At 47.2% G+C, this 26347-nt stretch overlaps 1 protein-coding gene and 1 pseudogene across 8 annotated transcripts in view; both read right to left on the reverse strand.

Annotated features, from left to right (window-relative positions):
- KDM2B (lysine demethylase 2B) overlaps nucleotides 1-14788 on the reverse strand; it is a 122962-nt gene extending 108174 nt beyond the window's left edge. Inside the window, exons 1-4 of one of the 7 annotated variants that reach the window (XM_082418013.1) lie at nucleotides 14667-14788; nucleotides 12523-12667; nucleotides 9490-9568; nucleotides 8192-8238 (exon numbers count right to left, since the gene is read on the reverse strand). In XM_082418013.1, the coding sequence (XP_082274139.1) occupies nucleotides 8192-8238; nucleotides 9490-9568; nucleotides 12523-12667; nucleotides 14667-14720 (325 nt within the window). In that variant the 5' untranslated portion in view covers nucleotides 14721-14788. Of the gene's footprint in view, nucleotides 1-8191; nucleotides 8239-9489; nucleotides 9569-12522; nucleotides 12668-13333; nucleotides 13364-13731; nucleotides 14209-14666 lie in introns of those variants that run through there. The other 6 variants (XM_082418017.1, XM_082418007.1, XM_082418014.1 and 3 more) reach the window with 6 other exon arrangements.
- On the reverse strand, nucleotides 1083-3265 carry LOC309640025 (RNA guanine-N7 methyltransferase-activating subunit-like protein pseudogene; annotated as a pseudogene). Its single transcript has one exon. The product of its transcript is annotated as an RNA guanine-N7 methyltransferase-activating subunit-like protein pseudogene (transcript).
- Nucleotides 14789-26347: the final 11559 nt, after the last annotated feature.

Raw genomic sequence — 26347 nt, forward strand, 5'->3', positions numbered from 1 at the left:
TCTGTGGTACTTTGTTATGTTTGGCCCTAGCAAACTGATACACCTTACAATCAATAAGAGACAATCTTTACCATAAACAAAACAAAAAGACAACCTGCAGACTGGGAGAAAATATTCACAAACGATGAGACCAGCAAGGGCTTAATTTCCAAAATATACAAACAATTCATACAACTCAATATCAAAAAAACAAACAAACCAATCAAAAAATGGGCAGAAGACCTAAATAGACCTTTCCCCAAAGAAGACATACAGATGGCACATGAAAAGATGCTCAATATCACTAATTATTAGAGAAATGCAAATCCAAACTACACTGAGGTATCACCTTACACCAATCAGAATGGCCAGCATCAAAAAGTCTACAAATAATAAATGCTGGAGAGGGTGTGGAGAAAAGGGAACCCTCCTACACCATTGGTAGGAATGTAAATTGGTGTAGTCACTATGGAGAACAATATGGAGGCTCCTTAAAAAACTAAGAATAGGGACTTACCTGGTGGCGCAGTGGTTAAGAATCCACCTGCCAATGTGGGGGACACAGGTTCGAGCCCTGGTCCAGGAAGATCCCACATGCCGTGGAGCAACTAAGCCTGTGCGCCACAACTACTGAGCCTGCGCTCTAGAGCCCACGAGCCACAACTACTGAGTCCATGTGCCGCAACTACTGAAGCCCACGTGCTCTAGAGCCCGTGCTCCGCAACAAGAGAAGTCACTGCAATGAGAAGCCCGTGCACCGCAACAAAGAGTAGCCCCCGCTTGCCGCAACTAGAGAAAGCCTGTGTGCAGTGATGAAGACCTAACGCAGCCAAAAAATAAATTAATTAAAAAAAAAACAAACACTAAAAATAGAGTTACCATATGATCCAGCAATCCCACTCCTGGGCATATATCCAGAAAAGACAGAAAGCTCTATTTAGAAAAGATACATGCACCCCAATGTTCACAGGAGCACTATTTACAATAGCCAAGACATGGAAACAACCTCAGGGTCCATCAACTAATGAATGAATAAAAATGTGGTGTGTGTGTGTGTGTGTGTGTGTGTGTGTGTGTGTGTGTGTATATATATATATGTATTATATATATATATGCACATACACAATGGAATATTACTCAGCCATTAAAAAGAATGAAATAATGCCATTTGCAGCAACATGGATGGACCTAGAAATTATCATAGTAAGTAAAGTAAGTCAAAGACAAATATTATATTATATCAATTATACATGGAATCTTAAAAAAATGATACAAATGAACTTATTTACAAAACAGAAACAGACTCACAGACATAGAAAACAATCTTACGCTTATCAAAGGGTAATGTGGGGGAAGGGATAAATTAGGAATTTGGGATTAATAGGTACACAGTACTATATATAAAATAAACAATAAGAACCTACCGTATAGCACAGGGAACTATACTCAATACCTTGCAATAGCCTATAATGGATAAGAATCTGATATATATATACACACACACACACACACACACATATATATAGGTATAACTGAATCACTTTGCTGTACACATGAAACTAACACAACGTAGATCAACTATACTTCAATAAAAAAATTTTTTTTAAATAAGAAACAATCTTTAAAATAATGAAGAAAAGACTTGATCAAACATTTCATAAAAGAAGATATCCAAATAGCAAATAAACATATGAAATGGAGCTCAATTTCATCAATCATTAGAAAAATGCCAAGTGAAACACAATGAAATAGAACTATACTCCCATCAGCGTGGAGGCATGACTACAATGAACATGATGGACACACCAACTCTGGGTAAGGATATGGGGCAATCAGAACCAGAACAATCCGCTGGACAATTACTTGACAGGATCTACTAAAATTGAACATATATGTAAATTCTCTGACCCAAGCAATTCTGCTCTTAAGTGTATGCCCAACAGAAATGCATCCATTTGTTCACCAATCATGCCTAGAATGCTCATAGCAGCACTATGCATACAGCCTCAAACTGGCAGTTACCCAAGTGCCCACTAATAGAATGAATAAATCAATTGTGAAATAATCACATAATGGAAAACTATATAGCAATGAAAATAAATCATCTACAACTGCACACAACAATATGGATGAATCTCGTAAACACAAGGTTGAGTGATAAAACACCAAAACCAAAAGAGGACAGACACCCTGTATGATTCCACTAACACAAAGTATGAAAACAGGCAAAATTCATCCACACTATTAGAAGAAGTCAGGAGAACAGTGGAGGGAGTGACTGGATGGGAACTCAAGGCGGGTTTGATCCTGGGCTTCCAATTACGCTGGTGTGTAATTAAAATTAAAATGTAGTTAAAATTATACAAATTTTAACTACAGGATTACTATATGTGCACTTTTCTATATGTATATTAGACTTTTTTTTTTTTTGTAAGCCACAACCTTTTTAGGGGAGTATTTATTGATATTTCCAGCAGCCATCATATCTCTCCAGTAAGATCTAATTTAAAAAATGTCTCAAGTTCCAAAAAAATCAATCCACTCTCTACAGTCAGATGTAAAACTATGACCAACAGAAAATACAACATAAACTTTTGTCATGTTGACAGAGTAAATGGTTGTACTAAAAGCTGCTGACATTTCTATCAGTAGTAGCCATAGGGAGGCCATTGGTTGTAACCATAGTGTCCATATTGATGGGGGTAGTAAGATTCTTGTCTGTGCCGCGGGTAATTGTTACCCCAGGATCGTCCATGCCACTGATTGGATCGATTGTCACTTGGCCACCCCCGTCTGCTATCCCTACCCCTAAACTGTCTGTTATCTTGCAACCGACTGCCTCTATTTCTTTGGTTCCCACCAGCTCTGCTATTCCATTCCTCAACAATTGGAGGGGACTCAGGAGGGCGTTTCAGGTATTCCTGGTACTCTTTGTCATCTTCTGTGAATCTACTGGCAAACATCTCTTCAAAATTTGGAACAGCTTCAGAAGTGTCAGTCATTCTGAAATTCCCAGGGATTTGAGGCAGCTGTACTGTTTAATGTTTAGATTGTTTAGATCTCCGGCCCAGAACACCATCACAGGACCTCCGGACCCCTTCAGCTCTCCAAGGTAACAGCTGTATATTAGACTTTAATAAAAAGCTTTCATTTTAAGCGTACAGTGCCAAAGAAATGGAAAGTGCCACTTTTTGTTCTGGTTCTTCAGAGGTGAGGAGCTAAAAACAGAGGCTAGGTGCCTGTCTTCCAGTGGGCAGATAAACAGGGCTGAGAGAAAAAAGCCCAATTTTAGGAGATTAGAGAAGAGTCTGTAGCCCCAGGTTGTGGCCTAATAGCTGGCTGTGCACCAACCCGCTTCTCAGACAGTCGCCTCCCAAGATACAGGGCCTGGGGAGGGGACAAGAGGCTGGAAGACAGGCTGAGATGCCCCACTAACTTCGAGGGATGGTCCAGCCTCCCCCATACTCTGCCATCCAAAGCAGAACTCTCATTTGTGGAAATTCCCTGGTGGTCTAGTGGTTAGGACTCCACGCTCTCACTGCCGAGGGCGTGGTTTCAATCCCTGGTCAGGGAACTAAGATTCTGCAAGACATGTGACATAGCCAAAAAAAAAAGAATTCCCATTTGTGTTAGGGACATGGTTACGTCACCCAGCAACCCTGGGGAGTCACTCCTTCCCCACTCTCAGTCCACATGGTTCAGCTGGGCTGGGTGTGGGGTTTTGCTCCCCATTTTTGCTGCCATGTGGGGAGAAACTTGCCAGAGAATGAAGCAGAAAGAGGAAGCAAAAAAAGGGAAGCAAAAATGAAAAGTAAGAGCCAAGATCTTGAGATCTTCTTGGAGCACCTAGATCTAGAAATGCCTAAGGTCACATCCTGAACTTATTACGTAAACCGCTGAATTCTGCTTTGCTTAGGGCAGATTGAGTTACATTTGTCACTTATGTCACTATGACAAATCTTCCCCTTCGCCACTCTCCAGAGGCCTGTGTGCACTCTCAGTGGGAATAATCCTACCCGCTGCTAACTGCCATTACAGGCATCCTTCACGGGGCTATACCTTTACAAAGCACTTTCATATTCACCAATCCGTTCGATCATTACAGAAATGCCAAGAGACATAGGCTGCAGGTATTACTATTCACACTTTTTTGGGGTTTTTTTTTGGCCGCATTGTGCGACATGCGGGATCTTAGTTCCCCGACCAGGAATTGAACCTGTGCCCCCTGCACTGGGAGCAAGGAGTCTTAACCACTGGACCGCCAGGGAAGTCTCACTATTCCCACTTTCTTTGCCATCCTAGACTTTTCTGAGAGCCGGCAAGGACGTCAGGACCATCTAATTGAATCCTCTTGCTCTCACAATGAGAAGAATGAGGCTCAAGGAAAGAAGAGGCAGCCTGGGTACAACCAGAGAATAACAAAACTACAAAGGGCTTGAAAATTCTTCAAAAGCACCGAGGGCAACATTACCGAGACTGTGATGTTCCCTGATCCCCAGATTTGAGAATCTGGCTTTAATCCTTGTCCATAAAGAGAACCTCATTGGATCCACATCCTGCCATTAGAATAATAATGGGGGGCTTCCCTGGTGGCGCAGTGGTTAAGAATCCGCCTGCCAATGCAGGGGACACGGGTTCGAGCCCTGGTCCAGGAAGATCCCACATGCCGCGGAGCAACTCAGCCCGAGCGCCACAACGGCTGAGCCTGCGCTCTAGAGCCCGCGAGCCACAACTACTGAGCCCACGTGCTGCAACTACTGAAGCCCGCGCGCCTAGAGCCCGTGCTCCGCAACAAGAGAAGCCACCGTAATGAGAAGCCAGCGCACCGCAACTAAGAGTAGCCACCACTCGCCGCAACTAGAGAAAGCCCGTGCGCAGTAAGGAAGAATCAAAAAGCAGCCAAAAATAAATTTTAAAAAATTAAAAAAAAAGAAGAATGGGGACCATTTCGTCGTCCGCCATAATGCTAAGCATTCATTCATTCTCTTACAGGACCTTTCTTTGAGGCAGGTTCTGCTCTTAGCTCCATTTTACAGCTGAGGAGTAGCTTGCCCCAAATCACTCAGCCAAGCAGCAGAGCTGAGTCCCAACAACAAAGGCTGGGGGTGGGTTGAGGCACCAGAGAGAGTCACCTGTGCCAAGATTTGATTTACGGGGTCCATCACCCCATCTTCTGCTCACTGCTGGAAGGCTGCCTCTTTCTGCTCTGACGTCCACTTCCTTCAGCATTTCTAGAATCCAGCTTTAAAAAAAAAAAATCTATCTCCTGAGCAAGCCCTCACCAGTTAACTGAGATCCTTCTGTCAACAGCAGCACCTCCGTATAGCCAACCGGTCCTCCCTTCTTCTTTTTCTTTTTTTTCCGCCACATGTCATGTGGGATCTTAGTTCCCCAAACCAGGGATGGAACCCGCACCCGCTGCACTGGAAGTGCTGAGTCTTAACCACTGGACTGCCAAGGAAGTCCCTGGTTCTCCCTTCTGAGTTAACACATCTCTGGGTCAATAATTCAGGCTGGGGACTTCCCTGGTGGTGCAGTGGGTAAGAATCCACCTGCCAATGCAGGGGACACAGGTTCGAGCCCTGTCCAGGAAGATCCCACACCCGGCGGAGCAACTGAGCCCATGCACCACAACTACTGAGCCTGCGCACTAGAGCCCATGTGCCACAACTACTGAAGCCCGCACGCCTAGAGCGCGTGCTCCGCAACAAGAGAAGCCACCGCAATGAGAAGTCCACGCACCGCAACGAAGAGTAGCCCCGACTCGCGGCAACAAGAGAAAGCTGCGGGCAGCAACAAAGACCCAACACAGCCAAAAATTAATTAATTAATTAATTAATTTTAAAAATAATAATAATAATTCAGGCTGGATCTCTGCACACCCACTGGTCAGCTGCCTTCATTCTCCATACAACCACAAGAGTCAGCTTTTATAGAACTTAAATCAGATCACATTACTTCACACCCACCAGGATGGCTACCATCAAAAAGACAGACAGGGCTTCCCTGGTGGCGCAGTGGTTGAGAATCTGCCTGCCAATGCAGGACACACGGGTTCGAGCCCTGGTCTGGGAAGATCCCACATGCCGCGGAACAACTAGGCCCGTGAGCCACAATTACTGAGCCTGCGCGTCTGGAGCCTGTGCTCCGCAACAAGAGAGGCCGTGATAGTGAGAGGCCCATGCATCGCGATGAGGAGTGGCCCCCACTTGCCGCAACTAGAGAAAGCCCTCGCACAGAAACGAAGACCCAACACAGCCATAAATAAATAAATTAAAAAAAAAAAAAAAAGACAGACAAACACACACACACACAAGACAGACAATAACAAGTGTGGGTAAAGATGTAGAGAAATTAGAACCCTCGTATGTTGCTAATGGGAATTTAAAATGGCGTAGCTACTTTGGAAAACAGTCCGGCAGTTCCTGAGGAGATTAAATGTAGTTACCCTATGACCCAACAATTCCCTTCCTACGTATATACCCCAAAAAAGTGAATATGTATGTTCACACTAAAACTTGTACATGAATAGTCATAGCAGCATTATTCATAATACCCAAGAAGCAGAAACAACTAAAATGTTCATCAACAGACTAATGGGTAAACAAAACGTGCTCTATCCATATAATGGGATACTGTTCAGCCATAAAAAGTAATAAAGTACTGAGACATGTTACAACACAGATGAACCTCGAAAACATGAGGCCAAGTGAAAGAAGCCACACACAAAGGACCACATATTATGATTCCACTTATATGGATTATCCAGAAGAGACCAACCCACAGAGGCAAAAAGCAGATTGGCTGTCAGGGGATGGAGGGAGAGGGGAATTGGGAGGTACAGGGCTTACTTTGGGGGTGATGAAAATGTTCTGGAATTAGTTAGTGGTAATGGTTGCACAACATTGTGAATATATTAAGAACCACTGGGGAATTCCCTGGCGGTCCAGTGGTTAGGACTCGGCACTTTCACTGCTGTGGCCCAGGTTCAATCCCTGGTCAGGGAACTAAGATCCTGCAAGCCATGCAATGTGGCCAAAAAGAAAAAAAGAACCACTGAATTGCACACTTTAAAATGGTTAGATGGTGAATTTTATGGTATATGAATTCTATCTCAATTTAAAAAATATTTTTAATTCCCCCCTCAAGAAAATAATCAGATCACAAAGCTACCGCCTCACCACACTTTAAAACTCCCCAGTGGCCTCCCATCACCCCAGCAGTTAAACCCAAATTCCCCACCAGGGCCTAGAAGGTCCTACGTGGACCTGGCCCTGCAACTTCTCCCACCTCTCCTACTACTTCCCCCCTCACTCCTTCCATTCCTCCCCCACCCTTTGCCCTTGTTCATTCCTCCGTCTGGAATGTCCTTTCCCACAGCTGGCTTCTCATCAGTCAGGTCTCTGTCCAAACGTCCTCATCACCTCCACCCAGAGGCCCTCCGTGACCACCCCCCATCTAAAACAAAACACAGCTCCAGCAAGCTCCATCACATTACCCTGCTTTACTTCTTCATATCCCTTGTCACCCTCTGAAAAGATGTAAATTTTTTAAAACTATTTATTTCTTTGTTGCCTGTCACTCCAACCAAGAGGGCAGGGGTCTTGTCTGTCCTGCTCACAGCTCTGAATTAGCCTACCACGTAGGAGCTACTTGAGAAACACTTTTGGAAAGAATAGATGTATTGAACAACTTCCTGTAAAATCTGAAAGGCAGCCCGCTACCTGGTCAGGAGTCCGGGGCACTCAGTGAGTCCAGCCGAGCTCTGTAGGTGCTCAGCACCAAGCTCTGCCCTAGACCTGTCTGGAACCCTGAGGAAGCAGGAAGAATGATCCCTCCCCTTGAAAGTTCTGAAAGTCTTTCAGGGGTCACACAGCACCCAGTGTTTACCCAGCAACCCACAAACAAACGCAAAGGAGAGATCTAAGATTGCCTTGATGACACCCAAGCTGGAGGCTAGGGTCCAAATCAGCCTCATAAAACTGCACTGGCAAACACCCTCTAATACAGCTTCTTACGGCTTTGCAATCTGACCTGTTCTCCAGAACGAGACGGTTGCAGCTCACACCTGCTCCTGCCTCCTCGCATGGGGACTTTCTTTTCAGAGGCAGTTAAATATCCAAACAGGCAGGTGGTACAGGCCTCGTCCCCCGCCACCACCACGCCCCCCCAATTCAGCATCTCTGGGCCACGCACACACACAGCAACTTACCCACTAGGAGTTTGACATCTCGGACTGTGAAATCAGGGTCAGGCATCCTCGAAAAAGAGGAACACAGGCATTTGATGAGAAGAAATAACAGGGTTAGACCCAACAATGGGGGCAGAGGGAGGCCATTTTTCCAAGAGAGTTGCCTGGTTCTCATGCTGGGAATCCAAAATGGGATAACTCAGCGGGAGGGTCACCCCCCCAAACCGGTCAGCAGCTTCCTCACCTCAACGGCAAACCAAACCCCTCACTCTCCCTGGCACCTGAACTCAGCATAGCTACAGAGAAGACGATGGACATCCACTGTTCCCCTGCCGCTTATCCGGGGAAGACTGAAGCGTACCGTCAAGGTAAGCGCCAGAGTTGGGCATTCAAACACTTGCTTTCTTTTAGGGTGGGTAGCCCTCTCTGTGGCTCCTCTTCTAGAAAATACTCTCCATAAGGAGTTGTATGGAGGGTGGGAGGGACCCCTTTTAAGTTTAGAGGAAAAAAAAAACATATCGCATCAATTCCAGGGATTTGGTGACACTGGCTATGACGACTGTGATGAGGTTCACTATTAATTAATAGTGATGCCAAAGGTTTAATTTCTGTTGGTAGGAATGACTGGCAGTAGACGCTGTGGAGGGAGGGAGTCTGTGATGAAACCCTCAGCTTCCCCCACCCCACCCCTGCCCAAGGGACAGAAACCTGTTCTTCCATCCAGCCTCCGGATGGCTCTCTCCCCCAGCGGAAGCTCTGACAGATCTCGGAAGCTCTGACAGATCTCGAAGAGAATGTAAACCAGACAGGACACCATGGGAGGCAGGTGCTGGGGCCCGAGCCGAAAGGGGAGACGAGGGCCTAGCATCCTAGGAAACACACCCTCCACAGAAAGGGCCAGTTTCCCACATAGTGTGAGTCTGAGTAGAAAATATGCATGTAGGCGTCCTGCCTCTGGGCCCAGAAGCTGGCCAATCCCTTTGCAGCTCAGGCCCTGCCTCAGTTTCCTGATTCAGGGGGAGGACACAATTCTCTTCAGGAAGTCACTGCGTGTAACTGGGGTGGGTCAGGGGGAAAAATCCACGCTGTTTAAGTACCCTGTGACGTCTCCATCCAAATTCTCTGAAAATCCAGACTCATCTTTAAAGAGTTTTTCCCCTCTGTCAGGCCTTGAATAAGGAGATACAATCCCCAAATAATGAAGAAAAATCCTTCTCAGTGATGAGAGGTAAGGAAAAGGGTGGAAGAAATCCATCCCAAGCTACAAACTGTGTTAGGGAAGGAGACAGGGGAAGAAGCAATTGGTTTCAGCAACTTACTTAATTCCCAGGCCATCCTTTTCTCGAAATATCAGGGGAACTCTGAGAGCTTCTCTCTGCACGTACTCATAGTTGAAATCTGTTTGGAGATTGGAATTAAAACAGGTTGGTTAAGTCATGAAGGAGCAAATGAACCAGGATCCATTGGTTAGGGGAAGAAAAATGATGGAGGAAGGGGCAGGGGTTATACTAGATGCAGGCACCAGCTCAAAGGGCAAGAGCTCCCTAGAAAATGACAAGGAAATGGATTAGGCAAAGCCCAAGAGAAGCCATGCCAACTGTCAGCTCCTCTGCCTACTCAGTCATTGCCTGCATGCCCCAAGGGTCAGAACTTGTCAATGAACAGCCCAAGGCCGGAGAGGACTGGGGAGGGAGCCTCATGAAAGAGCCCCACACAGCTCAGTTATCATGGCAAGAGAGGGACGGATGGAGAAACACATCCCAAGCTGAGCTCAGAAAGTAAAGGAACTGCAAAATTGAAGAATGCCACCTGGGAGGATCTGAAGCCCCAGAGAGGAGGCTGGGAGGAGGGTTCTCATTGTAGCTGAGCATCAGGGAAGATCTTATTGTAATATCCTGCATGGTGAAGGGGAGGGGGGAAAAGCCGGTTTCCCTGGAAACTGTGTATCTGGTGCCAAAATAACTAGGGAACTGGGCACAGCTTTGCTGTCTTAATAGTGAAATTCTGCTGCAGCCATCAGAACACTAGCTTCAGCTGGATAACCAAGAGGGATTCTCCCCAGGTGGAGGCTGTGTGAAGGGGACATAGTGAGGCCTGAAGAAAATACACCGCGTAGTTTCTCTGTCTGACTGACGCTTGCCTAGTGTAGACCCCCAATATCCTTAACGAAAGCCCTAGAGCACGAAGGAAGCCTTAGCTTCTATCTCCCTGAGTTCCAAAAGTAGGGGATCTGACCCAACCATATCCCTAAATATGGAGGTGAGGGAGGCGGAGATAAATCCTCACATCCCCAAATCCTCAGGTAATTGAAGCAATTCACAAAGGCACAAGCCCTCCCTGGCCAGTCAGAAGGGAGATAGAGGAGATCCCAGGCCACTGAAGACCCTGCCCCAGGGAACAGTTCACTAGGGCAGCTTGGGGGAGTGGGGGTAGGGATGAGGCCAAGGCAACTCTGCTCAGAGGAGAGAGAACAAAACCAGAGCTGGGGAAAGCCCTGACCTTAGCAGCTCAGATCCCCAGGAGCTCCCAGTGAATGGGGATTCCTAAGGATTTAAAGGCAGAGAAGTTTAAGAAGCTTCTATTTTGAATCCAGGCTAAGGGCTCCTTCTGTTTCTCAGCTCCTCCCTCGAGTTTTGGGGCAAGATCTGAATTAACAACCAAAAACCCTAGAGCCCTCTCCTTTGAAAGGAGCCTGGACAGCAGATTTAAGGGCTCTCCCTCGCTGGAAACCCACCCCCAGCCCACCCCATACACACACACCCAGAGTCCACCCCCAGGGTCAGCTTCAACTTCCTCAAATGAGCCTGAGAAAACACTGAGATCCTGGGCAGAGAATTCCTCACCAATGACCAGGAAGAGTTGCATACTGTTTTCTCCTACGATCCGCCAAACGACTCAAGAAAAATGGGGAAGGAGAGGAATTAAAATCCCATTTGTGCTAAGGAAATTTAAATGTAGTTGAGACTAGACCCCTGAACTGTCTGGCCTCTGGGTGCAATGCTCTTAAGACCTGGCAGGCTGGAAGAAACTTCTTCTTCCCTCCCCTCACAACTACCCCCTACCACCGAAGCCCAGCACTCCAGGAAGCAATGGGCACAAAAGAGAAACTTCAAAAATGCAAAGCTAGGCGGTCTCTCCTAGGGGCTAACCCTATAGCCCTAGCCACTCAACCGGAACCTGGAGGCGGGAGGCGCTGCCCAGTGATCAGCTCCTGAGGGATGGGAGGGTTTTCCAAGGGGGAAGGGGATAAACAAAATGGAAACAGAGTAATATAAAGGAAACCCAAATGTCTGAGGGGCAAAAATGAACTTACAAACCCCAGAAGAGCATAGGGAGATGCTTAAGTAGGCAGGGCAAATCCAAAACCCCAATCCCACAGGTCAAACCAGGGGCCTTGCAGGCCTTAGACCCAAGCCAGAGCATCACCTCAAAGTCTGGAAGACACTCCCAGACACTTTGCTAGTACCAGGGTCAGGGAGGTAGGCCCTGAAGGTCTCAGGCTAGGGTGACATTCCCAAACCCCAGAGGCTTCTCCAACTTCTGCTCTAAACTGGCAGGGCCCACAAGAGGGACAGAGCTCGCAAGGCCTCAGCCCTGGGAAGAGACCCTGCTTCCCAGGGGGGGTGCCCCAAGTCTTCACCTCAAACTGCCACGGGGCAGCCTGAAGCCTGATGGGGGGATAACCCCCTTACCCACAGTCCCCACTTCAAGCATCAGGGCTGCAGGGCTAGAGACCTCAGGCTTAAGCGGGGGCCAGCCAACAACTCCGGCTCACCCACCCTGCTCCAATCTAGCAGGGCTCACGAGGTGATGGAGCTCAGCAGACCCCAGGCCTGAGGAGGTGTCACTAAGTGACCGGGGGCGTCCCCAGCGCCAGGTCCTAACTGGCAGGGCCCGAAATGGCATGGGGTTTGGGAGGCCACAGGCCTGGGGGTCCCCCACCCCACTGCCCCTGGGGTGCCCCAGCCCCGCTCCAGCCAATCGGCTGCACCTCGTGCAGCGCAAGGAGCTGGCCCGGCTCCGGGAGGGGTAGAACGCGGCGCACCCGCCCTCCATCTGTCCGCCCGTCGGTCCCCAGGTCCCTCAGTCCGCCGGCCCCCTGGCTCTACCCACCCTGGGGCTAGTGGTGGGCGCGGGCCGGGCCTAGGCCCACGCCCGGCCCCGGTTCCCGCCTGCCCTCCTCCCTCGCCACCCAGCCCACCCCACCCCCCCAGTGCTCGGCCTCGTTTCGTCACCGGATCCCCTGGAATGGGGGACGCGGGCGCGAAATACGAACCCAGCCACCGGCAGCTCCCTCCCCACGTGCGCTCGGGCCGCGCCGCGGAGGACTGCCCGAGGAGGGGGCGCCTCACCTTTGCCCTCCATGGCGTGCACGAAGTCCCCCTGGTACAGCTGGCTGCGCAGCTTCTCCTCCAGGCTGAAGCCGCGGACGCTGACGATCTCCTCCACGTCCGACAAGTCCTCGTTCTCGTCGTATCTCTGGCGGTCAATCGGGCGCTGCAGGGACCCAAACCAGAGAGCCCGGGACATTACTGGGGGAAGTGGGGGTCGCCTCTCACCCTGGGCGCAGCTCGAACAGGTGCAGGAGCCGCGCGCCCCCTGCACCCCACCACTGCGACCGGAGCAACTTTGCGCAAAAGCCAAAGATGCTGAAAATGGGGATAATGAGAGGGGCCCGCGCCCCCAGGGTCAAGCTGCGCCCTAAACAGGGCACTCCCCTCCTGCATCTTTGGAGGCCATGGGAGGGATATCTGGGGGAGTCTCCCTTGTCCCCCACCCCCGAGAGGTGTTAGGTTTTGCCCACTCGGCCGGGAGCCTGGTTATGTAACCCGCGAGGGGGGCTCGGCGCACGGGCTGGCGGGGCATTTGTAGGCCCCGGGAGGAGCCGCCGCAGCGCCCGGCTCGGCGCTAACAGCAGCCCTGGCGGCCACAGCGGCAGAGCCGGGAAGCCGGAACCGGGGGCCGGCGGCATTTCTAAGCCTGGAGCCGCCCCCGAGCTACGGGGGAAGCTGGAAAGCTGAAATGGAAGGGCTGAGACCCCAGCCGCCCCCGCCGACCGACCGCCAGTGCAAGAAGAAGAGATGGGAGGGGGGGTTCGGGGCTTGGGAGGGGGAGAGGCAGACGGCCCGCCACAAAGCTCCCATCGGAGACCCCAAAACGCACCAGCAGCTGTCTCATCTCCCCACAAGCGCGCGCGCACACTCACTTCCTAAGGAGAATCCCCCGCCACTCCCCGCATCCCCTGCCTCCTCCCTCCACCGCCGAGCGCCCAGCCCCGCAGCCCCCCAGATTCCGGGCGAACCCCGAGCCCGCTGAGCCCCCCCCCTCCACGCCTTTCCCCGCTACCACCTCCCCACTTAAGTGTCTGAGACTCTGAGCCTCACAAGGGACTGGAGGAGTAAGCTGCTTGCTTCCTTTTGCATGCAATTTATTATATTTTTTTTCCGGTCCTCTTGCAAAATACAGAAAAGGAAAGAAAAGGCAGCAAGAAACAACAACAAAAAAAATAGATCTATCATATACCAGATACAGATTTGGAAAAAAAAAAAAAAGCTACACACCAATCTTCTTCCAGAGTCTTTCTCTGCCTCCATTTTTTTAGGAGAGTTCACCAATTAATTGTCAACACTCCTGCCCCCTGCATTTTGGCGGAGGGGGGAAGGAGGGAAGACCAAAGAAAACAAACCAAAAAATAAATAAATAAAGCTAGCCAGAGCCGAGATCTACAAAGTTTTGCACCAACACTTAAGCAGATCCGTTTGCAAAGTCCTAGGAAACCATTTTCAGCAGTTGTGGGGGGAGGCGTCGACGTCATAATCCCCGGAACGTAAACATTGTTGCCGATCGCGCTCCGAGCCCGCAGCCCGGCTGGGGGGGGGCACTCGGCCCGGGATGGGGGTGGGCGGGGGCGGTGGCCTGAGGAGGTGTGGGGCGGGGAGGGCGCCCGGGAGGCACCGGGCGCCGTTAGCGCCCTGGCATCGCTGTTTTGTTGTTGGGTCACGAGTGCGCCTCTGCACGCAGGCGCCGCCGCCGCCCGGGAGTTGTGTGCAGAGCTGACTTTTGGAAGGGCTGAGTTGCAGGCGGCGGGCGCATCCCGGAGATGGCGGGGCAGGGAGGAAGGGAAGGAGGGAGGGGGTGGGGAGGGAGGTGCAGATTTGCACGGCTGGCCTCAGCGGGAGGCGCGGAAATGCAAGCCGAGCATGCTGGAGTGAAAGCCCCCGGGGCCTGGCACCCCCCAAAAACGACCTCCCACCTCAATCCCCCTGCCCCCATTGCCCACGGCCCCCACGGGCTACCCCTCTTCCTCTTCCTTCACTCACCCCACCTCGTTACCTACGTGGCCGACCCAAATTCAAAACATTTTGTGTATATATAATTTTTTTTAATTTTCTACTACGTCTTTTTTTGGGGGGGTCCTCTCTAGATCCCCATAAGCGGACCTGCCATACGGAGGAGGCATTTGGGGGCTCAGGAAGAAATTAGCGCAGCTCCATACCTGTACGGACTGCATAGCTTTTAAACTCCTGGACTCAAAGATAAGGATCCACATACACACAGGTACAGGAAATACAGCCAGACCAAAGCCTTTTCAGACCCGAGCTGACCGGAAGACGTTGCCTTTCATTCATTCACTCTGTCCGCGTCTGTGGAGTCCTTTACTAGGCGACAAGCCCTGGAAGAGAAGTTGGACATTTTTTAAAGGTCCCTGCGCTCGCCAAGCGGAGGAAATAGATGCTCAGGAGTGAACTACCGAGAGAATCGGATCTGGCGCCTCCTAACGCAGCTGGCAAACATGCGAAGGGTAAGCCCTTATTGGCGGTTTACAGGAGAAATGTCGGTGGAAAGGTGCAAGGCGCTGGGATGGGGCGCGGGGAACTTTGGGCACCCCTTGATTAAGGCTACAGCGCTTCTTGGCGGAGGTATGGGCACCCTCTATACAAATATGGAGTATCATTAGATCTCGGTATGCTGTCCACATACCTAGTTCACTGTGACCAACCCCAAAACTGGAATCCTAAACGTGTTATCCTGTTAAGTCCATCATGAACAACAGTCAGGTCGACTTTAGTTGTGAGGAAAGCTGGCCCTAAACATTCTTCCAGCCCAACTAGGCCTGATCTTGGAGGTAAAGATCACGATGAGATGACATGGCACCAGGGCTACAGTAAAGGAGTCTTATACCTGCTCATAGCAGGCTTTGCAAACAAACTTGCCATACTTTTCATTTTGCTTCTCTCATGAACCCTGTGGGATAGTTGGAGCAACTCATTTTGCAGATGGGAAACTGAGGCTCAGAGGAGTTTTGAATCTGGATGATTGCTCTACCCTCATATCCTCCCCGTGTCAACACAGTGATCAGACAGATAAGTGGAGAGGAAGTGGCTTCCCCATCAGAGATCAGATGTGAGCCGTCAGCTCAGTATTGGTCACCGTAAGAGACAGCTTCCCCCTCACTCACCTTGAAGTTTCCTGTCCCATCTTTCTGTATTTTTTTCCACCTACCCTCCAAAGACGACTCTTTGAAGTCTGTTTTAATCCAAGTCCACTAGCTGGCGAACATCAACATTTTTTCCAAACTGAAATCGCCCACCTTGGCTTAATGGGCGTGAGAAGGGTTTTGCCTTCAGCCTCTGTCAAGAACCAGGGACCGTTTTATTTGCTTCTCTCTTTCTCGCAAGAACCCTTTAAGGGAAATAGTTTTGTTAGTCCTCATTTTGCAGATAAGGAAACTGTAACTCAGAAAGGGAAAGCCAATCACCCAAGATCACACAGCTTATATAAATGGGGTTGCTGGGGCTCAGACTGGAGCCTGGCTGTGCCATCACATCCTTTTTTTGGATATTGACCATCTTCACTGCTCCCACGTAATGAGATAAAAGTGTTCAAAGGAGGGTGCAGTGGGCTGGAAGGTCATGAGTTAAGTGCAGTAAAGCTAAACTGTGAAATAAAACACTTGGTCTTAATGCTCCTTTCCTCCCAAAGACCCTACTGCCTCCCCATGTGGTCTCATGGTGCCCCCAAAAGCTGGTATCAGGAAAAGACCCAATGGCAGACACCTTAGTGTAAAAACAGTTAAGTCCATATATCACCCCGATGGGGAGTTCCTGGCCTGTCAGAGTGGGAAGGGGTTGAGTAGTCACCTAATTTAATCCCCTCCCTCTACAAACCGCCAGGAAACCACAGACCAGAGAGAAGAATGGGCCAGCCGGGGGTTTGTTCCCCTTTGACGCCCCCAGAATGCCTACCCTGCCGCCCGCGACTAAGTGGTCACTCAATAAATGTTGGGCCCTTGATGGATCACCTTCCCAGCAATATTTGCATTTTCTCTTTATCAGTAATTGGCAGATGAAAGGCTTTGTCCTCCTGTTGAAAGAATTCCAGGCATTTGCTCAAAGTGGGGGGAGGAGGTTATGTTGGGCCTAAGGGGGAAGGGCCAAGACCCTTGAGCTCCTTGGCTAATTGTCCCCGAGGAGTGGACTGTAGGTGAGAGAGCGGAGGGAAGCTTAAGGTGATTCCCCAGGAGAGGGTTGTTTGTTTGTTTGTTTGTTTGTTTTGTCTTGCAGGAAAAAAAAGACCAGGCCAGTTGTATTTGAAACATAATAATAATGACTTCCTGGAGCCTCTTGCTCTTTCTTAACAAAAGGCCCAGTCAGATCCTGGCTGTATTGGCCCCCTTCATTCATTTCTTCATTCATCAAAGGTTGATTGAGCAGCTCTGTGCTCTAAAGACAGAAGATAGAAAAACCAGCTCCGACTGTAGGCTTACTCCAGGCTGGGCAAGGGGTGGGCCGCCAGCTTCCCAAGCAAGTTAGGAAGGGCTGATACTCTATGGAACTCTCAGAATCCAGCATTTTCACACTGTGAGAAACTGAAGCTGTCATATTCATGTATAATTATAATAGCTGCTGATTTTTGAGAGCTTACTATGTCTTTGAGCAAAGCCTCTCACATTTGCTATCTCTGAATACTCATCAAAGTTCTATGAGGGAGGGTCTGTAATTGCCCACTTTTACAGCTGAGGCTCACAGAGAGGTCAAGTAACTTGCCCACATTTTAGGGCTGTGAAATGGCAAAGACAGGATTTGAACCCAGGGCTTGTAGGAATCCAGAGCCCACAGGCTTCTCACTATAACTCCCTGCAGGGCTGTCCCATAGAACATAAAGATGGAAATATTCTATTTCTGTGCTGTCTAATATAGGAGCTTCTAGACACATGTGACTGTTGAGCACTTGAAATGTGGGTAGTGGGATTAAGGAACTGAATGTTGAATTTTATTTAATTTTAATTAAATTTAAATATATGTAGCTAGTATCTATCTTACTGGACAGTGCAACCTTAGAGTGTTTTCCAGAGTTTATCTCGGGGGAAGGAGGCCAGGGATATCTGCAAAGGTTTTCTAGAAGGAGCCATCTGGTACAATGTGAATGTTTGGAGTGTTAGCCCTTAAACCACCCATTCTGAGTGCCTGCCAAGAGCATGGCACTGTAGGCACCTGGGGATGCCAGTCAGATATAAAATTGTCCCACCTACGCAGATCTGACAAACTTCTCAAGGACAGATAATTGGTGATGGGGCAGGAAGCCTTAGAAATGGATAACTACTTCCTGATATATATCCTATTGTCAGACTCAAACCCAAAGATGCAATTCATTGTAGCCCTGTTTCCAATAGGAAAAGATTGAAAACGATCTAAAAGTTGGGGAACTGATTAAATAATTCTTGGACCATTTATCTGCCCAATGAAATGCTATCAAATCATTAAAAAGAATAAGGTAGCTCTATATATACTGATGTAAAATGATTTCATGATATCCTTAAATTAAAACAAGGTGCAGAATAATACTAAATTGTGATGACCACTTATGTAAACCAAAGGGGATATATCTATATCTACATATTTTTTTTATATGCACAGAAAATTTTCTTTGGAAAGAAATACAATTTTTGAATGGGGAAAAGAACTGGGAAAAGAGAAGAAAACTTTTTCTTTGGAACAGTGTGAAATTTTTACCATGTATATGCATTAGTGTTGCCTGATTTTGAACCTTATAGATTTAATTTCATTTTATATGTGCTTTTTTAAGTTTTATACTATGTAGATGTATTACCTACTCAAAATTGAATTTCATTTTATTTGTGCTTTTTGAGCCTATGAGTTTCAAAATCAGGCCAGTCTAAACCAAATAAATATTATTTAGTTATAAATACATAAGTGGTAAAGCATAAATAAAAGCAAAGGAGTGATTAACACAAAATGCAGGAAAAAACTCAACTCTGGGGCAGGGAATATAAACAGTGAAAGGTACTGGTGATTTTCTGTTTCTTAATCTAGATGGTGGACAGCTGAGTGTAATTCTTTAAGAGTACATAAATATTTTATAAATTCGATTGTATTTATGAAATGTTCTACTATTTAAAAATTGTTTTAAAATTGCTTTCTTTCTCTCCCACCCCCAGTTTCTCCTCTCCACACTCCCATCCCCAGAAAACTTAGCAAGTCTCTTGGGTATCCTCCTAGAAATGGTTTATGCTCTTACGAACATCTACATGTATCTTCTTTCATTATTGTGTCACACAAATATACACACTGTCCTTCTCCTTCCTTTTTCACTTAATGTGATCTGTAGAACTGCCTCATTCTAAAATATTTAAGGATGAGGTAAATCTGAATGTTGTGATACAGAAAAATTCAAGATTGGTTAAGAAACAAAATAAGTCACAGAATAACATGTATGTAATGATCCCATTTATATTAAAACAAACTATATATAGGTAACGTATAGATATGCAAAAGAGAAAAAGAAAGAAAGGAAGAGAGAAAGAGAAAGAAAGGCTTGAATAGAATAACAAACCATTGTTTGATCACTTCTGAGGAGAGGAGAAAATTTTGAGGGGGTTATATAGTCTATACTTATATATTACTTGCATTTTTAACAACCAGTATGCCCTTTTAAATTTATCAAATATTTCAAACATAAAGAAACGCATAGAAAATAAATATATATATAGCAAGGATTTGTGTATCCAGCACCTACTTTTTCCAAACCTTAGAGTTTTGCCATATTTTGTGTTATTTTTGCAATTCAGTAAGTACTCTGGGACAACAGACCACACACTATTACAGTTAAAGTGGGTGTAGTTCCCAGAGACTTTTGTTTGTTTTGGTTTTTGTTTTGCTCCTCAGTCCTTGTGGATTGAAGTATCTGAGTAAGAAAGAGCAGAATTACACATGGCCTTAGTGTCGGGCTTTGGTCATTTGGGGAAGACAGGTTTATGTCTAGAGTTTTGCATATTCTAATATCTCTCTTCCTGCGTGAGAATTGGAAGGAATCTTGGAAATAACAGGTGAGTTAATCAAGGGGTTAACGCCAGGAAGAGAGTCATAAAAGTTCAAAGATACTTTCAAAACTTGCATCTTTGGATTGATGGACAAGTGTGTTAACCAATGGAACTCAAAATGCAAGCATTACTTCATCATGCTAAGTTATCATTGGTTGGCAATCCTAGAGGGCTGGACAGCCGGGCTGGCAGTTAACCCTTTCAGGGACGATCATGCCCTTTGCATTCACTTCATTTGGAAAGATGAAGCAGGGACAGATGAAAAGCCTAGAAAGGTCCCCAAACCTTCCAGTGCCACCTTTGGTTCTCACCCCAGAAGAAAGAGTTTCGCCCTGCAAAGAAACACCCGGGGACAAATTTCCTGGAGAAAAGTTTTGAACTTTTAAAATGCAGAATCAGCTGACCTTGCTTAGTAAGAGGAGAGGGGAGGAGAGAGAAGCTTGATTCACTTTTTGTGCTGTCAGAATAGAGACCAATGTTGGAGATGATTCCATTAATCTTACAGAGCGATCAGTCATTGAGAGGATTGAATTGCATTTCCTGCCCAAAGATGTAGAGACAGATGACCTTTGCAGCAGCCCTCAGACCCCCCAGTTCACAGCTGGAGAGAGGATGTGTCAGCATTTACTTTCCGTCTCACCCTGCCCTTTGTTCAAAATTCAAACTCTTTGTGTTCAGGCTGCTGCAAGGGTTTTTAAAGTTGTTGATGCTGCTGGTTTTGTTTTTTGTTTTTTTGTTTTTTTGTTTTTAACCTCCCACGTCTTGTAACTTCTGAAAAACAAACTCTATTTGGCAGAAGGTAACATCTGGAGGTGCCCCAGAGAGGGAACCAGAATAGACGTGGGGGAATATTAAGAGAGGCCATTGGGGCTTTTGGTTTTCATTATTGCCCCTTCCTGGGCTCCCTGAATGTTGCAGGCTGAACTGGATGGAGCCAGAAATCCAGCAAAACTAATAATAATGCTTCATGTTTACATGGTTCTATTACAAAAAAGCTTTTACATGTGTTACCTCATGTAAAAAAACTGCTAGAACAGAAGTATTTACATAAAGGAACATTCTAAATTCCCAAATGTGGGACTTCCCCGGTGGTCCAGTGGCCAAGACTCCACGCTCCCAGGGCAGGGGGCCTGGGTTCAGTCGCTGGTCAGGGAACTAGATCCTGCATGCTGCAACTAAGAGTTTGCATGTCGCAACTAAGATCCCCCCACGCAGCAACAAAGATCCCGCGTGCAGCAACAAAGATCCCGCGTGCCGCAACCAAGACCCGGCGCAGCCAAATAAATAAATAAATAAAATAAATAAATTCCCAGATGTAATGAGCTACATGACCTTGGACCAAGGGCCCAAAGTGAGCCTCAGTTATCCCACCTGTAAAATGGGGGTCGTGATATCAAACGTATAAGACTTAATATGACAATTGAATGAGTGAAAGTTCTGCAACAGGGTGGTCAGTAAATGGTGTGTCTTCAGTAAAATGAAGGCGACCACCTGGACTTCATAACCCTAACTAGTTGGGGAATCAAGAAATCTGGTTTTCGGGACGTCCCTGGTGGTCCAATAGTTAAGACTCCGCGCTGCCTTTGCAGGGGGCGCGGGTTCAATCCCAGGTCAGGGAACTAAGATCCCACAAGCCACAACTAAGACCTGGCGCAGCCAAATAAATAAATATATAATAAATATTTTTTAAAAAAGAAAGAGTGGACTTCCCTGTTGGCACAATGTTTAAGAATCCACCTGCCAATGCAGGGGACACGGGTTCAAGCCCTGGTCCAGGAAGATCCCACATGCTGTGGAGCAACTAAGCCCGTGTGCCACAACTACTGAGCCTGTGCTCTAGAGCCCGCGAGCCACAACTACTGAAGCCCGCGCACCTAGAGCCCGGGCTCTGCAACAAGAGAAGCCACCGCAATGAGAAGCCTGCATGCGCACTGCAAGGAAGAGTAACCCCCGCTCACCGCAAATAGAGAAAGCCCACGCGCAGCAACAGAGACCCAACACAGCCAAAAATAAATAAATTAATTAATTAATTATTCAAATAAAAGGAAGAAAGAAATTTAGTTTTCAGGAATTCCCTGGCGTTCCAGTGGTTAGGACTCTGCCCTTCCACTGCAGGGGTCACAGGTTTGATCCCTGGTCCCGGGAACTAAGATCCCACAAGCGGCGTGGCAAGGCCAAAAAAGAAAAAGAAGAAATTTAGTTTTCCCCCAAGAGGAAGGCTGCCTGAGATGAGTGCAACAGCCCTGCTTTTCTCTCCAACATTCTTTCTCTCCCCAACAGGTCTCCTTCAAAGTCTGAACACGCCGAACTATTTTGCGTCCTTTGAATAAACCTGCTTTCTCTCCTCCAGACCTTTGCCTATGCTCTCTCCACTCAGGGCACTCTCTCCTGCCAGCCCTCCTCCTCTTATTTACAATAGAATAATATAATAGCTCTTATTTATCCTCCTGGCATCAACCGAGATGGTTTCTCTTTGCTGGCCCCTCATAATGCTTATCACATTATTTTATCGTTGCTTACGCCCTCACCAGACAGTGAGCCCTGGGAGGGCAAGGAGCCCGTCTCTCTCATTCACTGATGTATCTTCCAGGTAGCACAGTGCCAGCACCTACTCTGAACGTGTCTAATGGAAGTCCAGCACCCCTAACTTTCCTACCCTAGTCCCCAAATCCCTGCCCTTCAGAAAACGAGCAATAAAAGTGCTAAGATTTTCTCTTTTCCTAGCGATCCATTGTATAACACCCTTTGCAGATGGAGTCAGTGGCTTTTTAACCCTCCTCGAAATGACGGTCAGTAATTCACCAATTATTTATTAAGTGCCTCCTAGATTCATACACAGAGCGGACTTTATAGGAAACCCTCTTCTTCACCCCGCAACACCTATCTATGGCCGAGAGCAGCCCTTTTATCCCAGTAAGAATAGGATGTTCTGAAATGAGATGGACCGTTGGCTCTTATCCCCAGCCTGAAGAGAGAAATCTTGCCCATTGCAAATTGAGAGCAGGTAAGTTTGCCCAGTTTACCTTAGCACAAAACCCTTTCTCATCCAGAGCACTTCTCACAATTATAATAAAATGCTCATGTATTAATAGTCTACTGTCTGTCTGTCCCACTGAAAGGAGAAGTCTCTGAGACGTGGTCTTGCTCACTGCTTATCCTCAACCCCTAGGGACGGGCTCATAAAATATACTCAACAAACATCTGTTGAATGAATGAGTCCTACAAACTCCAAAATATGTCTCTTTTCAGCTTGATCAACTAAACCTTAAAGTGTACCTCTTTGAAGAAGAGGCAAGGGTTCTAAGAGGCCCTCTTGAAGTGCAACAGACAAGGTGGTGGCCTAGGGGAGGCAGTGCTCTACGCTTTTCTAGCTCCAAAGCCCAGGCTTCCTTCACTCTATTCCAGACTGCCTCCCGGGTTCAGGGTTCATGAGACCTGCTGGGCAGAAACCGAGCCGCTGGGCCACCAGGGGGCAGGGGACCAGCTGTCAACGCTGGCAGCTGAGGCCTGCAAACACGCATCCCACCCCAGACCCCGGACCCTCGGAGTCTGGGAGGCCCCTCAAGCTGTTAATGCTGGATGGGGTGGGGGAGGCCCTATTTGCATGTGAGTGTGGCTTTCGGTGGGGTCGGCAGCACTCTGTCATAGCCACTTTCTAGATCTCCCAGCTTGATGGCCTGGAGGCTGGAGAACTAAGGCAGAAGGGGGTGGGGCAGGCCCTATTTGCATGTGAGTGTGGCTTTCGGTGGGGTCGGTAGCACTCTGTCATAGCCACTTTCTAGATCTCCCAGCTTGATGGCCTGGAGGCTGGAGACCTAAGGCAGAAGGGGGTGGGGCGCAGAGCCAGCTCTGGGGGCAGGGCAAGGACTGGTGGGCCTCTGGGTCACTAACAGCCCCAAAACGAACTAGGCGGCCTTCATCTTCTGCTCCTAATCTCTAAAATCGATTCGTCAGCCTGAGCTTCGAGTCCAGTCTCAACGTCGGCATCCCCCACAAGCGATCTTGCGCTTAATGTCTGCCCCCGGCAAAGCATAGACACCTGAATACAGCTTTGTGAGCCCTCCACTCACCTGGGTTAACTTACCAGCCTTCCAGATCTTCAACTCTTGGAACTGGAACAAAGTTTGATGCTCCTTTTGTTTCCAACGCAAGGCACTCAGTAGGTGCACAGCAAAAAGTGCATGATGGGTTCCTGTGTTTTTCCAGACTTAGCCTGTGAGCTGTGTGCCTTTGGGGGAAGTGACTTCACCTCTCTGAATCTCATTTCTATGATGGGAAAAATAATAGATTGTTGGGGGGTGAAATGAGATCATGGAAACACCAGCCGTAACACTCCATATTTCCTTTTTCTGCTTCCATTTGCTCTGTAGCACTGATCACCATCTATCATATATTTTACTTATTTTGTTTAGTTTTTTTTTCTCCTCCCACTAGGATGTCAACTCTGCAAGGCAGGGATTTTATTCTGTTTTGTTTGCCTCTGTACCCTCATCCTCTCAAACAGAGCTTGGCATGTTGTAAGTTTTCAGTAAATATTTGTTGAATAAATGAATGGATGGATATAAAGTGATTAGTACTCAATAAGTGCCCCATAATGGTAGCTATCATAGTTTACCATTCTGATTAAGAACTCAGTCTCTGGAATCTAACTGAAAGCAGCGTAATTGGGACAGGGGAAGTTTAACATTGTGATAGGAAGTTAGGCACTCTGGCTGAGAAACCCTGTCTGCACCATTTACTAGCTGTGTGATCTGGAAAAAGTAACTTCACCTTCCTAAGGCTCAGTTTCCTCATCTGTGAAATGGAGGTAATAATACTACCTCCCTGGTAGGATGTGAGGATAGAATGAGATGGTAAATGCAAAGCACTTAGTAGAGTGCCTGGCACATAATAAGTGCTCAATAAACAATGGCCATCATTACTCATTATAGTAACACTCAGACTAGGGGTAACTTCTGAGCCAATTAAACAGTTTTAAGTGCTTAGCTCTAAGCACTTAAAATAGGTAAGGGTCCAGCAAGCTCAATTAATGTTTGTTAAACTTTATCCGTGAGTTCCTCAAGGAACAGGATTTTGTTTACATTATCATGATCTTGGCCCCCAGTACATGCTAATTAATGTTAAAACATGTTGGAAAAATTACACACTGAGCTCGCTGAGTGAGAACATAGAATAGCTATTAGGATAATAATATCAATTGCCTACTGTGTGCCAGGCATGGTGTTGGGTGCTAGAGATATGGCAACGAGCTGAAACAAACATGGTGGTCACGACTTTCAGGCTAGTGAAACTTAGCAGAGGGGAGACTTTGTACCAACAGTTGCACAGATAGAACATTGCAACGGATCAGTGAATCACAGCAGAGAAGTATATGAGGCTACGAGATATATAATATGGGTGGGATGAGGAGGGGGTTGACCCAGGCTGGGATTGAGGAGGAAGTCAAGGAGCTGTTCCAAGGAAGTGAGGCACAGAGCTGAGCTCTGAGGAGTTAGGCCGAGTGTGGGGGAAGTGTTCTCAGCAGAAAAAATATCAGATGCAAAGGCCTCATGATGGGGGAGCACATACAGTAAAGGAACTGAAAAAAGGCCCATATGACCCAAATGTAGTGAGCTGCTGGTGGGGGTTAGGGATGAAATAAACTGGAAAAATAAGTAGGAACTTTAAGAACTAATTGGGCAGTATTTGATAAAGCTGAAGGAACATGCAGCCTATGATCCTGCAGTTCTGTGCTAGGAACCTTCTAGAGAAACAGACACAAGTTCACCAGGAAGCATGAACAAGGATGGTAGCCCCAGCTGCATTGTATGCAATCTCAGAAAACTTGGAACAACTCAAACGTTCATCGGCAGGGTAGTGGACACATTACAGATATGTCTTTCTTGGGTTCCCCAGAAAGCAGAATCTGAATCAAAAGTTTGCATTATACTTTATTGGGAAGTGCAGTCCAAGGAAACAAGAGTGCAGAAAAGGGGGAGTGAGGCAGGGAAAGCGGGTGAGTCAATGAGAGTACGGAGAAGAGGCCATATTTACCATGGCAACTTAGGACAGTTCTGGGGAGAGGAAGAAAGGAGAAGAATTATCTACTGGCTCCTGATCAAAGGTTTGCCCCATGGGGTGTAAACTTCCTTCTTCTTCAGCATTACCCACATGTGAGCACCTAGGCTCAGTGTCACACAGGGAAGTCCAGATGGAGGCCATTTGGTCAGAGCCCACGCAGAATCGGTCAACATAGTAATTAATGGTTAGGATGAAACAAGTGGCCAAAGGAAATCACCTGAGAGGGGAGGCGGAGAGGCTCTGAAGAAGCCTGTGACAGGTACCTTGTAAGGTGGAATACTGCGCAGCAGTGAAAAAGAATGACCTAGAGCTCCTTGTGTCTACAAGATGACTCTGACCAAAAATTGTTGAACTGGAAGGCAAGTTGCAGAAGTAGGCACACAGTAAAGTTTATATAAAGTTCAAAAACAGGCCAAAGTAAACAGTGTATATAGAAAAGCAATGTTACAGTAAAGGATAAATCCAAAACCGAGGATAGTAGTTACTTCTGGGGAGTGAGAAGGAGATTGGGATGGGATGATGGAGAATTTCAATGAGAAATGCTGGTAATGTTAGGGTTTTTCTTGTTACTATTGTTCTTTTCTCTTTTTCTTTTTCTTTTTCTTTTTTTTTTTTAGTGGAACACTTCACAAATATGCATGTCATCCTTGTGTAGTGGCCATGCCAACTTTGTATTGTTCCAATTTTAGTAGACTGAGGTGAGCACTTTTTTTTTTAACTGTGGCAAAATACGTATAACATAGGATTTATCATTTAACCATTTTTAAGTGTACAGT

Source organism: Balaenoptera physalus (genome assembly GCF_965194825.1).
Source record: "Balaenoptera physalus genome assembly, chromosome: 12".
Classification (NCBI taxonomy): domain Eukaryota; kingdom Metazoa; phylum Chordata; class Mammalia; order Artiodactyla; family Balaenopteridae; genus Balaenoptera; species Balaenoptera physalus.